Source organism: Enhydra lutris, unplaced genomic scaffold, assembly GCF_002288905.1.
Source record: "Enhydra lutris kenyoni isolate GAN:26980312 unplaced genomic scaffold, ASM228890v2 scaffoldscaffold12, whole genome shotgun sequence".
Classification (NCBI taxonomy): domain Eukaryota; kingdom Metazoa; phylum Chordata; class Mammalia; order Carnivora; family Mustelidae; genus Enhydra; species Enhydra lutris.
In genome coordinates, this window is record NW_019154096.1 from 15,216,529 (window position 1) to 15,230,454 (window position 13,926).

At 40.8% G+C, this 13,926-nt stretch overlaps 1 protein-coding gene across 1 annotated transcript in view; it reads right to left on the minus strand.

The window, feature by feature from the left end:
* Positions 1 to 13,926, minus strand: part of LOC111144687 (ankyrin 3) — a 334,097-nt gene that overhangs the window by 157,134 nt on the left and 163,037 nt on the right. The window contains exons 9-11 of the mRNA XM_022499108.1: positions 8,152 to 8,250; positions 2,201 to 2,398; positions 38 to 136 (exon numbers count right to left, since the gene is read on the minus strand). Of these exons, the coding sequence (XP_022354816.1) occupies positions 38 to 136; positions 2,201 to 2,398; positions 8,152 to 8,250 (396 nt within the window). The remainder of the gene's footprint in view (positions 1 to 37; positions 137 to 2,200; positions 2,399 to 8,151; positions 8,251 to 13,926) is intronic.

Genomic DNA, 13,926 nt, shown 5'->3' on the forward strand with positions numbered 1-13,926 from the left:
GTGACCCGGCGAAGGCTAGACATCCTACTCGCCTCACCTCGGTTACGGCTTGGATGGATGCACCGTGTTTCAGAAGGAGTTCCATGACTTTAATTCGATTCTTCTTGCAGGCAATATGAAGAGGAGTGAAGCCGTTCTGAAAGGGACAAAGACACAGAAGTACATGACCACATTCCGTGGAGATACAATTCCTCCGAGTATGGTAAAATGTTTGCGAAATGATGTTCTGTAAGGATTTGGAAGTAAATGACGTGATGAGGGGTTAAACAGAACGCGGATTCTTCTCTGGAAGCGTAGGCAATCTAGCTGCTCCTAGAAATCCACAGTGCTCTGCTGATCACGAACAGGAAGTGAATTTTTGTCACAGCCTCTTGGTGGCTGAGGCAAAATGGCCATGCGTTTTTTTAGATTATTTTATTTTGGAATTCACTCTTCCAAATAATATGTCCCTCCCTCCTCCATCTCATTTCAAATACAGACTAAAAACAGCTGGGCCCAAACATTTGTCCTCACAGCCCAAACTCTGCCAATGCCATTCAGCATTCTCTGTTGAATTTTAGGACAACTACAAGGCTGGTTCTAGAATGTTTTCGTCCCTTCCAGTTTTAAGGTTCAAATGTGTGTTTACTCCAAGGAAGCAGGAAACAACCCAACATTATTTGGATCACTTGGTTTCACATTTAATCTAATAAAGGAGTCTGCTTTTTCACAAATTAGCTCCAAACCATACCGCTTGATCATTGGGACCACAGAGCATTTTTCAGTCGCCATAGAGAACTATAAAGTATCAGGGTCCACTCTAAAAGCTTACGTCCAAGTCACCACAGGTGTTTCCTATGAGACCGTTTTCCTTCTGAGACCATTTACCTGGCCATAGTCCATCCCAGGATGACTGGCTCTAACCTCCACATATTGTGAAATCTTCCAAGTCAGTGGAAAATGAGAGTGAATGGCCACACCCTGTTTTAAGGCTTTTTTTTTTTTTCCTCTTGTATGGAAAAATGAGTCATGACTGCTAATTTCTTTTCCTCCCTTCTCAGAATTCAAAGATATGCTTGATATACTGGGCAAGTCAACAGCTTTTGAAATTCTGTTTCAGTAAAAGCTTTCAGTGACACTGATAGGCCGGGGTCAGAGTGCTCCTCAGTCCTCATGTTTCCTGCCCCCAGAGCAGCAGAGGCACTGGGGGTCCGTCGGGACAGGGAGACAATACCAGTTGGAAAGGAACAGCGACCCTTTCTAAATCGGTTGATCAGATGACAGCCTTTACCTTAAAATTGCTAGTCAAGGGGCGCCTGGGTGGCTCAGTGGGTTAAAGCCTCTGCCTTCAGCTCAGGTCATGATCTCGGGGTCCTGGGATCAAGCCCCGCATCGGGCTCTCTGCTCGGCGGGGAGCCTGCTTCCTCCTCTCTCTCTCTCTGCCTGCCTCTCTGCCTGCTTGTGAGCTCTCTCTCTCTCTCTCTGTCAAATAAATAAATAAAATCTGTAAAAAAAAAATTGCTAGTCAATTTACATGTCTTCCCTAGCATTTGGTGACTGATTTTTTCCTAAACATGGGTGCTTATTCTGAACTAAATTTAAACAGCTTACCAAATTGGGATTATTTATTTTTCCAAAAACAAAAACCCTATCTCATCAAGAAAATCAAATTATAATACAACTAGGGGTTAAAATATTAGATCATTTTAGGAGTTAAGACTACAAATGAGACCAAATTTTCATTTTTATCAATAGGAAAAGGAGATGACTGGCCATATGTTAGCTTACATGGTAAACATAACACAAAATTTTAGCTCACAAATTCCTAGACCACTGATGTGTAAGAGAAAGTTTTTTGACCACTTTTCCTCATGTTTTTAGATCTTGGAAAAAAATTTTTAATTCATATAATTATAACTATACCCTCAGTGAGATAAGTGTGATCACCTCAGTCTTTTTTACACCTACAGTCTTTGGGTCTTACTTATGTAAGAGATTCACCTGTGCGACCATAAAGAGGTTAATGATTTAGCCCCATCAGCCTTGTTCACATCAGAAATAGGCTGTTTCTTTAAAGGATATTTGGAAAAAGTTAAGGGGAAGTACATTTTACTTAACTAGACCTTCTATTTTTACCTCCTCAAAGTAATCTCTTCTCATGCAGAGGTCGCACGTTGTCAGCAAGACAACACAGACTGGAGCTGTTGGCTTAGCCACTCACCAGGGCTTTGGCATTGGGGTTTGCTTTCTTGTCCAGGAGGACCTTCGCGACTTTGTAATGCCCGCAGTGGGCAGCCACGTGGAGGGCAGTCAGGTAGTCATTGGTGACGTCGTCCACGGGCACGTTATGCTGGAGGAGAAGCTGGACGCAGTTCAAGTGATCCCCTTGTGTGGCCATGTGCAATGGAGACAATCCATTCTGGAACACGTAAGAAAATCAGAGTTTATTGTTTTACCTTTTAAATACAAATGTCCCGAACATAAAATACAGCACAAATATGAGAAGATGAAAACCTAGTTTTTCACACAGAAATACCTTTTCTTTTTTAAAAGCCTTTTTTAAAAAGATTTATTATCTAAATTCCAAGTAGTTAACATGTCATATTACTTTTAATTTTAAGTAAACTCTATACGACACACGAGATCAAAGATCAAAGTCACATGTTCTACCAACTGAGCCAGCCAGGCACCCTCTTTTTAAAAGGTTTTGATGATTGTTTTGAACTATAGCTACTTTTAAACCTAGTCCTCTCACTTCTTTTATCAGCTGAAAACAAATTTTTCAAGATCATTTATTTTCTGGTCTTAAAAATGGCGTGAATTGGTGTGCCTGGGTGGCTCAGTCAGTTAAACATTCAACTCTTGATCTCAGCTCAGGTCTTGATCTTGGGGCTGTGAGTTCAAGGCCCATGGTGGGCTCCACACTGGACATGGAGCCTAATTTTTAAAAACATGTGAATTGCACTAATGTCCATTACTTATCTTATTCCCAGTGAACTAAAATTCTTTCTTTTTTCTTTTCCTTTTCTTTTCTTTTTTTTTTTTTTTTTTAAGATTTTAAGTAATCTCCATTCCCAAATAGGCCTTGAAGCCACAATCTTGAGATCAAAAGCTGTATGCTCCATGGACTAAGCCAGCCAGGCATCCCTGGAATTCTTAATACTTAAGAGTGAGAAGGATTTAAAAACATTTTTTTAAAAAGCAAAAGTAGATTGGAATTCATTACACTGGCTTTTTTTTTTTTCCTTACAAGTTACTAACACTTGATATTTATATATTGATTTGATTAATAAAAAAAGATCTGACTAAAACAACACATTTCATTTCCTATCAATGTAGAAAGGAAATTTTTCCTCTTCCATCAGTCTGGTGCCCCCCTGTGTCTGTGATGAGAAAAGGCAAGGCAATGATCAACTCATCAACTAACGCCTGCCTCCGTTTAAATCAACTGGGATCAACAACACAGTTAATCATGCATGGTAGGAATAAGTCAAAAATTCTTTAAAGAGTTGTGAGAAGAAATAAAGAGGCTCAAAGGTAAATAGAGACTTAAAAGCAGGTTGGAGGGATATTTAGCATCCGGTACTTATTTCCCAGCGAAGACAAAAATAAGGCATTAAGATGTCAGTCCTTTCGCGCATGCTTCCTTCAAATATGGAGGCAAAGTGGAGGAGCCTGGGAAATTTCTAGAGAATCCAATTGTCAAGAGAGGCTCTGTTCATCACTGTAACATAGTTAAACATATCTGGGGGTGGGCAGGAAGCGAGTGCAAATTCAGTTTCCAAAACACGTGTCATCGGTGAACTTTGAAAATAATGATGTATTAAATAGGCACTGATGACTCCAGGATTTCTGAATCCTCTGGGCCAAGTTATTTCCCGTAATTTATCTATTAATGACATAAAATAGTAGATCAAGATAGAAACAGCGCAAGCCTTCCTCTAGCCGCCCTCACGGTACCATTCACTCACTGTGATATATTTCAACACAACACTAGTTGTGTTCCTTGCAAGTAAAATTTCATGGATTATAATTTCCCCACATTGTGCGGCATATATAGAAAAATAAATATTCATGTAACTTTAAAGACTTCATACATGGTCAATCAGAATATTTCTGCCTAGGGGTGCCTGGGTGGCTCAGTAGGTTAAAGCCTCGGCCTTCAGCTCAGGTCATGATCTCAGGGTCCTGGGATCGAGCCCTGCATCAGGCTCTCTGCTCGGCAGGGAGCATGCTTCCTCCACCCCCTGCCCACCTGCCTCTCTGCCTACTTGTGATCTCTCTCTCTCTGTGTCAAATAAATAAATAAAATCTTTTAAAAAAGAGAATATTTTTGCCTAAAAAATTTCACTCTAACATTCTAAATCAAAGTAGACACTAACATGCAACAAAAGACGGGGACGTTTCTCATTTGAGATCCTGCCACCCACGAGCACACGTACATCTCCTTTCCTCCCTGCCAAGACATTCCTTTGCTTTATGTTCTGAATGGTGAAGTAAACAAAGAAACAAAATCTCAGAGATCAAATGATAGTCGTGGAGAGTAGAGATGGGAGGCAGTGCCAACAAAAGAAGAAAATTCTCTAATGATACACAAAATAACAATATATGAGTAGGTAAGTTTTAGGTCATTGGAGAAGGAGGAGAAGAAAGTAAAGACCCTCTGCCCTAGGGAGAGGGGGTTTTATCACACACTGCCCCCTCGTAAAGCTGAACATACAGATCCAACACAACGGCTTTTTTTAGCTCAGAAAGATGAAAGCCTTGAGGAATTAGACAGATGGCCTTAAAGTCAGAAACACATTCACTTAACATTCATTCAGGAAATGTTTCCGGGAGGTCTACTATGTGCCAGACACTAATTTAGGGACCTGGGATACCACACTGAAGAAGGCAAAGTCCTCGCTTCCATTTTACCAAGGAGAGAGATAAGTACACAGGAAGAGAAGCTAATAAGGAGGCCTTTGTGAGAACAAAACACTGAGTTAGAAAATGGGTAGAGACCGCAGAGATTTGGGACAAGCTGAGGGAACTCCATCTACAGGCACAGGACGTGAGGGTAAACCTGGTGCATTCTGGAAAGTGGAAGCAGGCCAGCTGGCTGGAAGATGGTAGGGAGCAGAACAAGAGGAAAGTCAGGGAGGTGGTCAGACGCTGGTCAGGAATTTATTAGGGCAGGAGGCTACTTCTGAACAAACATGGTAGATGTGACCTATACGTATCCATCCTTTCCCAAACTCTGAAGCAATTTAAAAGATAAATTCCACAAGGGCATGTACGCACACACCCCCAAAACACACAGGAAAGGAAATAAAAACAGAGGTGTGATGTCTATACATTTTAGAATGTGAAAAGAGGGTTTAGTGTGTTAACACATCCAGCAGAAGAGAGAAAGTAGAATGCTAAGCTTCTGTGGAAGGGTACATCAGCGGTGTTACTGGTTAATGTTTAACAACAGCTCTTTGAAAAAGAAAAACCCCGGGGCACCTGGTTTGGCTTAGTGGGTTGAGCCTCTGCCTTCAGCTTGGGTCATGATCTCAGGGTCCTGGGATCGGGCCCCGTGTTGGGCTCTCTGGTCAGTGAGGAGCCTGCTTCCCCCTCTCTCTCTGCCTGCCTCTCTGCCTACTTCTGTTCTCTCTCTCTGTCAAATAAATAAATAAAATCTTAAAAAAAAAAAAAGAAAAAAAAGAAAAACCCCAATATGTGGCATTTGCCAATCCCCATGGTGCGAAGAACCCCACTATGACTGATTTCGAGCCATCAACATGATGTCACTGAATACAGAACTGGAAAAAGATGTACACAATAGGCTCAATGATGTAGCTCCATCAAATAAAGACAGGTGATTGATTTCTCAGGTGATTGATTTCTCAGATGCCCCAAAGGCAGGGCAGATGGAAACATGACACAACTTGGAAGATAAAGATGAGGCTTGGAGTCAAAAGCAGGATTGGTTCACCTGTGTATGGAGCAGTCAGGTTTCCAGGTCCTTTGGACCTAGCAAAGCAAGATGATTGCCCCCTTGTCCCTTTCAGGAAATCAGGAGTTTAGTTTCTGGAGAAACTGAAGCAGAGCGATTCTGGATGTAGGAGTCCGGGCAGTGGCAGTGGTGAGGCTCTGGAGTGATACCAGGTGCTCACAGAAAAAGGAAGGCTGGCATGGGTGTCAAGAGTGTGGTCTCTCCAGTTAGACTGCCTAGGTTCAAATCCTTGCTCTGACATGGGCTGAGCTCTCTTGAGAAAGTTATTTTAACTCTTTGGGTCTCAGTTGCCTCATCTATAAAAAGGGCCTAACAGTAAAACTGGTGCCTCATTGTGAGGATTCAGTGGGTCCATATATGTAAAGTGCTTAGACACCACGTAAGTATTCGTTATCACTATCGTGATTGATGTATGCATAGAGAGCTAGGAGAATGACAGTCCCCTTTCCCTTTTCTTACTCGGAATGTACTGACACAGCTTCTACACTGCAAAACATTGGCAGATTCATCTCTCAAAATAACTGAACTTGCCAGAAAAAAAGGGCAACTAACCGTTACATGGGGGGACGTGTACGGCCCACCACCAGTGGAGCCCTGCCTACACCCGCATAGAGTTTCCACTCAAATGTTAGTGCCTGACACTGATGGTGGGGTACAGACATCTGTGGGAAATCCCAACATGAAAGAGAGAGACAAAACCAACCCAGAGAAAAAAGATATTGTGAGGAATAAGAGATAGAAGAGAGGCAGGAAAAAATTAAAGGGAAATTATCTGGGGTGTTCTCAGAAAGGTAATAGACTATATTGCATCCATTAAACAAGAACTGGATGCTTTAAGAAAAGAAGTTATCAGAGAACAAGAAAGTGTTCTTGCCCATTATAAGCACAGAAGAAAAAAAAAATCAAGGAAATATCTTGGAAAGAAAGAAAAGACAATGAGATGAACAAAAGGGAGAAAAGACTGAGACAGCAATTTTATTTTTAGCTATGCCTTATTGTTTTGATGAAATAAAAATTAATTTTGAAGAGAACAAGGGTTTTTAGGCAGGAGGTGACACGGTTTGGTTGACGTGATCTGGCTACTTTGACTGTTGTGCACTGGGAATGGGGCTGGAAAGGACCATGGCGGGATGGGGGCACCAGTAAGGAAGCTATTGCAGGCTCTAGTTAGTGGTGAGGTGACTTGGAAGAAAGCAGTAGAGATGGAAAAAAGATAGATACAGACTTCTTGAAAGGATAAAGCAGAAACAGAAGGGCTTAGATGAGAAGAACTCAAAAGGCCAAGGTGTCATCACATACAATGAAATACTGTGGCTGTTTCAAACTGTTGGTAACACCTCGCTTGGTTACTAATGTAAACCCTGCATTTCAAAAGAGTGAGGGAATTGTTCAGACCACCTTGACCCTGGTCCATCTCCACTAGAGCTGTTGAGGAAACACCGACCATAGTACTGGCAAAGAGGAGTAACATGTGTTTTTGTTGTTTTGATGACATTTAGAAGTAAGGCTCTTTATAAAGCTTAATGCAGCTTCCAAGTATCACTGATCAGATTAACAAAAATTGTGGGACTCAGGTATTCCGTATGTTTCAAAATTTATTTACAAATATTCTCTTATTAAATAGTGTCAAAGGCTTTATCATAAAAATCCAGAAGACATTTTGTAAGACATTCATTTTGGGGCAACCATCATGCATTCTTTTTGCATATGTCAACTTCGCCAAAGGCCCAAGCAAGATACCATCGTTCCAAAGTTTCCAGCCTTTATCAGTTTAATGATATCCTCTTTAATAATCTGTAAGCCCTCAAGATATAAACCAAAGGGCAGGACAAAGAGAGCCAGTCCCCAGACTTTCGAGACTATAGATCTTATATTTTCTTTCACAAATAAGCAATGATTGATGAGCTATGAAAATTTCACAGAATAAGATCAAGCAGTGAGTGTTCCCAAAATAAAGCAAAAACAAGCAACACACACAAAGACGACTTTGTGGCAGGGCGCACTCCATCGAAAGGCTTCAGAAACCCAAACTAATGTTAAGGTTCTCCAAGATCTGAACTAGGCTACTCTTCACTGCTACGTTGGAACGGTATCATTTTTCTATGATTCAAAGGCAGTTAAATAAGCTCAACAGAAGTAAAGGCATGCAAAGTGAAATACAGTCCACGTCCAAAAACTTGGGAAGAAATTACCTTGGTTTTTGAAAGAATGGGGGCCGCTCGGTCGAGCAGCATTTCCACCACCTGCTCATGGCCGCTCCTTGCTCCACAGTGCAAGGGCGTCAGACCGTCCTGAGGAACAAAGGCAACATCTTCAGTTAGATTTGATGGGAAACTCCATAAATGCAGTGTCCTTCTTCAGGATTCGGTGTAACTTCCAACATGTTGTGGACCTGGGACTTTCAAACATTTACTCACATATCTCAAAATAATTTCCTATTCCTAAGTAGAGAACTAAATTTTTCAAAAGTTTAAGCAGTTGTAAAATGCATAATTTCCCACATATTAGAATACTTACAATTAAAAATACGATTGTTTCACTACTCTTTCCATATCCAATGGAATTGACATACCATAAGTAATTTGATGACCACCATTTAAAAGAGTAAAAAATAAACTTTTATTATAGAAATTTATTTTTTTTAAAGATTAACCTCATTTTATTTTCTTTCAAATTTAAGTTCAATTAGCCAACATATAGTACATCATTAGTTTCAGATGTAGAGTTCAATAATTCATGAGTTGCATGTAACTCCCACTCTCATCATATCACGTGCCCTTCTTAACGTCCATCACCCAACTACCCCATCCCTCACCCACCGCCTCTCCAGAAACCCTCAGTTTGTTTCCTATAGTTAAGAATTTCTCATGGTTTGTCTCCCTCTCGGGTTGCTTCCCATTCAATTTGCCCTCCCTTTTCCTGTGATCCACTGCACTATTTCTTATATTCCACATACGAGTGAAACCATATGATAAATGTCTTTCTCTGACTGAATTATTTCCCTCAGCATAATACCCTCCAATTCCATCCATCTCAATGTAAATGCTAAGTATTTATCCTTTCTGATGGCTGAGTAATATTCCATTGTATATATGGACCACATCTTCTTTATCCATTCATCTGTCAACGGACATCGAGGTTCTTTCCATAGTTTGACTATTGTGGACAATGCTGCTATGAATATTGAGGTCCATGTGCCTCTTTGGATCTTTACATTTGTATCTTTGGGGTAAATATCTAGTAGTAAAACTGCTGAGTCATAGGATAGCTCTATTTTTAACCTCTTGAGGAAACGCCACAGTTTTCCAGAGTGGCTGCAACAGTCTGCATTCCCACCAACAGTGTCGAAGGGTTTCTTTTCCTCCACACCCTCACCAACATTTGTTGTCTCTTTGTGTTTTTGATTATAGCCATTCTGACAGGTGTGAGATATATCATTTTAGTTTTGATTAGCATTTTCCTGATGATGAGTGATGTTGGGCATCTTTTCATGTGTCTGTTGGCCAACTGGATGTCTTCTTTGTAGAAATGTCTGTTCATGTCTTCTCCCATTTTTTAATTGTATTATTTGTTTTCTGGTGTCGAAGTATAAATTCTTTGTATATTTTGGATACTAACCCTTGATCAGAGGTGTCATTTACATTTTCTCCCATTCATTAGATTGACTTTTAGTTTTGTTGTTTACTTTTCTATGCAGAAGCTTGTTATTTTGATGTAGTTCCAACAGTTTATTTTTGCTCTTTTTTTTCCTTGCCCAGGTGATGAATCTAGAAAAATGTTGCTATTGCCAATGTCGGAGAAATTATTGTCTATGCTCTCTTCCAGGTTTCCATGGTTCCAGGCCTCACATTTATGTCCTTAATTTTTGAGTTTATTTCTGTGTATGGTATAAGAAGGTAGTCCAGGTTCATTCTTCTGTATGTAGCTGTCCAGTTTTTCCAACACTATTTGTTGAAGAGATTTTTCCCATTGCATATTCTTGCCTCCTTTGTCAAAGATGAATTGACCATATAATTACGGGTTTATTTCTGGGCTCTCTGTTCTGTTCCATTGATATATGTGTCTATTTTGGTGCCAGTATCATACTGTTGTGATTACTACAGCTTTGTAGAATATCTTGAAATCTGGGATTGTGATGCCTCCATTTTTCTTTTCCAAGATTATTTTCACTATTTGAGGTCTTTTGTGGTTCTGGACAAATGTTAGGATTATTTGCTCTAGTGAAAAATGCTGTTGGTATTTTGATAGGGACTGCATTAAACCTGTATATTGCTTTGGGTAATATGGACATTTTAACAATATTTGTTCTTCCAATCCATGAGCATGGAATATCTTTCCATTTATTTGTATCATCTTCAATTTATTTCATCCGTGTTTTATAGTTTTCAGAGTACAGCTCTTTCACCTTCTTGGTTAAGTTTATCCCCAGGCATTTTATTATTTTTGGTACAAACACCATCCCAATGTTTGTTTTCATCAATGTTAGTGCTGAGACGTCTCCTCTGCGTAAGTAAGTAGATGAACTTTGTTAAAGCAGTGTCACTAATTCCGTGAACTCCTGAATTACATGCCAAAATTGCCTATACCGCAAAGATTTTTTTCAATGATGCATCATAATACAACTCCTTTAGGTCCTTCATTTTTGTTAGCAGCAGCAGCAGGATTTCTAACCATCCAATGAACGGAAGAATTTGTTGCTCAGTCATTAGAGTCACACCGTTGTGAACATGACACTGATATCCTGAACTCTTTGCCTTGCTCTACTCTGTCCCCCTTTGTCCCCAGGTTTTCCACCCTGGGGCCAGGTGTGTGAGAGTTAGTTATGTCTTTCTTTAGTGCTAGGGTAGAAGGACTGTTGTACTACATGTTTGGTGGGAAAGCCCGGGAACCGAGGAGTGGAAAGTTATTCACTCAAAACTATCTAAGTGGCCCCAAACTCCAGGGAGAGTTTTTACACACCCACCTTACGTGTTCCCCAACTTGAAGATTCCCACGGTTGACAACGCCTACCCAAAAGACAGTTACATTTTAAAGTACATCAGAATGTAATTCAGTGTGTTCAAATCACTTCTAGATTGTATGAGCAGATCTTGAAAATAACCATAATTATCCTAATGTATATTTGGTGAGGTACAATCCTATTTCTAACCTACCAGACACATCCCAGAATTAAGTCCTTAAAATATGAAATTTGAATCACAAGCATGGCATGACCTCATTTGATCATGCTGTGAACATGAAAGCATTCTGCCTTTTATGCTGATTTAAAACATTTGCTCTTATAAACCAAAGTAAAGCAATGTATAGACTTTTAAGTTGGAAAGAGCATTTTGCTAATAAAAACAGATTAAAAAAATAAAAATCACTATAATGTCCAAGGGTCTTCCCAAGAATGTAAAATGTGAAAATATCTGAAGGACAAATAATCATTACCTCTATCCTCTACCACACACACAGAAACACTCCACACAGACCCATTTATATTGTCTTTTATGAAATGAAAGGTCAAATCTGTTTCTTTCATTTTCACGTAAGTAGATTCTAAGACACAAGAGGTGACAGAAAACGTGCAGACGTGTTCAAACTAAGGTCACACAGAAAAAATAATTATTTTAGCCCAACTCATTTATCCTTGAAGATTACCTTCCCCCAAACAAACTCCTACATACTGAAGGCAAAGTGTCTGGCTCGTTAAGTGCAAAACCTCGACTCCTCGATCCTTTGAAACATACTGTTCCTTACAGACGTACATTTTTACCCGTTTCATTTTTTTTTAAGTTTTAATTATGGAAAATTTCAAACCTATTTCAGATTAAAGCAGACTGAATGGGGTAATGGGCCTCTTGGTGTGTGGTGCTCAGCGTCAGCCGCCACCTTCCTGATCAAGCCTGATGTCTCCATGTGACTGACCTTTTCTCTTCTCTCAGATCATTGTGAAGCCAATCCAAGCTTGAAACCATCCGATCCTCACAACTACTCCGATACAGAAGGCACAATCTTCATGTGATACATGAAGACTCGAAGGGTTCCAACAGGTTCAGTGACTCATCCGAGGAGGCACAGGCTGACTGCAGAACTAGGCCAGACGGTGCGGGACAGACAAGGCATGTCTTGGGAGGAGTTATTAGGACAAAGACCCTCGGCTCAAACTTCCAGCCACCCTGAACCTTCCTTTATCTACATTCTGCAGCTGCTGCCTCTGATCTCTGGTGTTTATTTATTAAAAACTCATTGACTCCAGAGACGCGGCTGAGGAAGGTAATTTTTTCATCAGCGCAAGAGCGGTGACATGCCATTGTCCCTAGCCATTGTTCTTATTATCACCTGGTTTCAATGATCAAGTCAGCTGCTTCCCCAGGGTTGAGATCTTCAGTTCCCAGCTAACTGCAATGATCGACCTGAAGCATGGCTTTTTCAACTGGACTTTGACTTGCAGTATTTTTAACACTGATCGTGAGTAGCTGTCTCCTTTGGATCTTCTGCAAATTTGCTCTGCAACTTTTCAAAAGTGCAGGACTTCAAACAGCCAGGATCCCAGCCGGAGAGCTGCCTCATCAGGGAGCTGTACAAGATGTCATGACTGCCCAGTCCGGCTGCGGGGACATTCACAGGTCAGTGGAGAGCTGGTGCCCATAGTTAATGCAAGGTCTTCAGCGTCATGGTGTTTATAGTGACAAAGAAGACAGCTGCCCGGCCAGCCTGCAGTGAGACTGAAGGGTATCTGCCATGTCCTGCTTCACACTTAGTTCAGTTTAAAAAAAAAAAAAAAAAAAAAAAGGAAGATTAGCCAGCACAGAGTTGACTTGATACCGATATTTTGGACAAAAATTAAATATTTAAATTTCCAGGGGACCTGGGTGGCTCAGTAGCTGAAGCAGCTGCCTTTGGCTCAGATCATGATCCCAGGGTCCTGGGATCCAGCCCTGTGTCGGGCTCTCTGCTCGGCGGGGAGCCTGCTTCTCCTCCCTCTGCCCTTCCCCTCTCTTGTGCTCTCAATCTTTCTCAAATAAATGGTCTTTTAAAAAATTTAAATTTCAAACTAATTTCTTTTGCTTCGAAATGGGTGAGGTTTATCATTCACGCTTCTGGAGCCCTGCGTTCGGGGACCATCCACAACTGCCACTCGTTCCCCGGCCAAGCCTCTGTTCCCCAGGTTAACAGGGACAGCCTTCCCTGAGTGCCCCTCCTTCCCACCCAGTCCACAAACCCTCTGTAGCTCTTTGTCTTCTTGCTTCTCTGCATTACCCACACAGGGTACCTGCACAGACTCCCCTTCCACTTTCTCCAAGATCCCCGTGTGTACCGTTTGAAAGTCCTGTGTTCTTAGGAGGTTTTTCCAAAACTGGACACAAGCATCCCATTTGCAGGGCATCTGCCTTATTTTATCTGAACTTCTTTTGAGGAACCTTGAACTTTTTGCTGAGTCTTAGTCCTTTGTGAACAGGCATTATCCTTTCAACGAGTCTACTTCTGAGCACAAGGCCACTTAGTTTAAGGGATATTTGATTGTCACAGGGAGGGTAACTCAGTACTGTATCCGTGAAAGTGGCTTAATGGAAATGAGTGAATGAACGCATGGAGAGACCAAGTAAATGGGTTTGGGCACTAGTCTTTCAAAAAAGGTTTTCTGGTTAGCTGGTTAAAAATCCCTTTCCTTGTTATCCTTTTTGTTTAGGACTAGATTTACCTTGTACTTCAGGAGTGCTATATTTTGTCTTTCTTTCCAGAAAAATAAAACTCTCAATAAAAAAATGATTTTAAAATGTGACGAAAGACTGACGAGTCTTTCTCACTCTCAGAGTAAGCAAAATATCAGAGAGTTGTTCTAAATAAGATATTTTCCTCTTACTTAGAATACTACAAGTTTAACAAAGGGAGCTCCTGTGGATCCCGTGGTTTGGAACACAGCGGCGATCTGGTGTACTCCTTTCCCTGAAACTAGAGCAGTGCTTTTTTCCAATACAAAA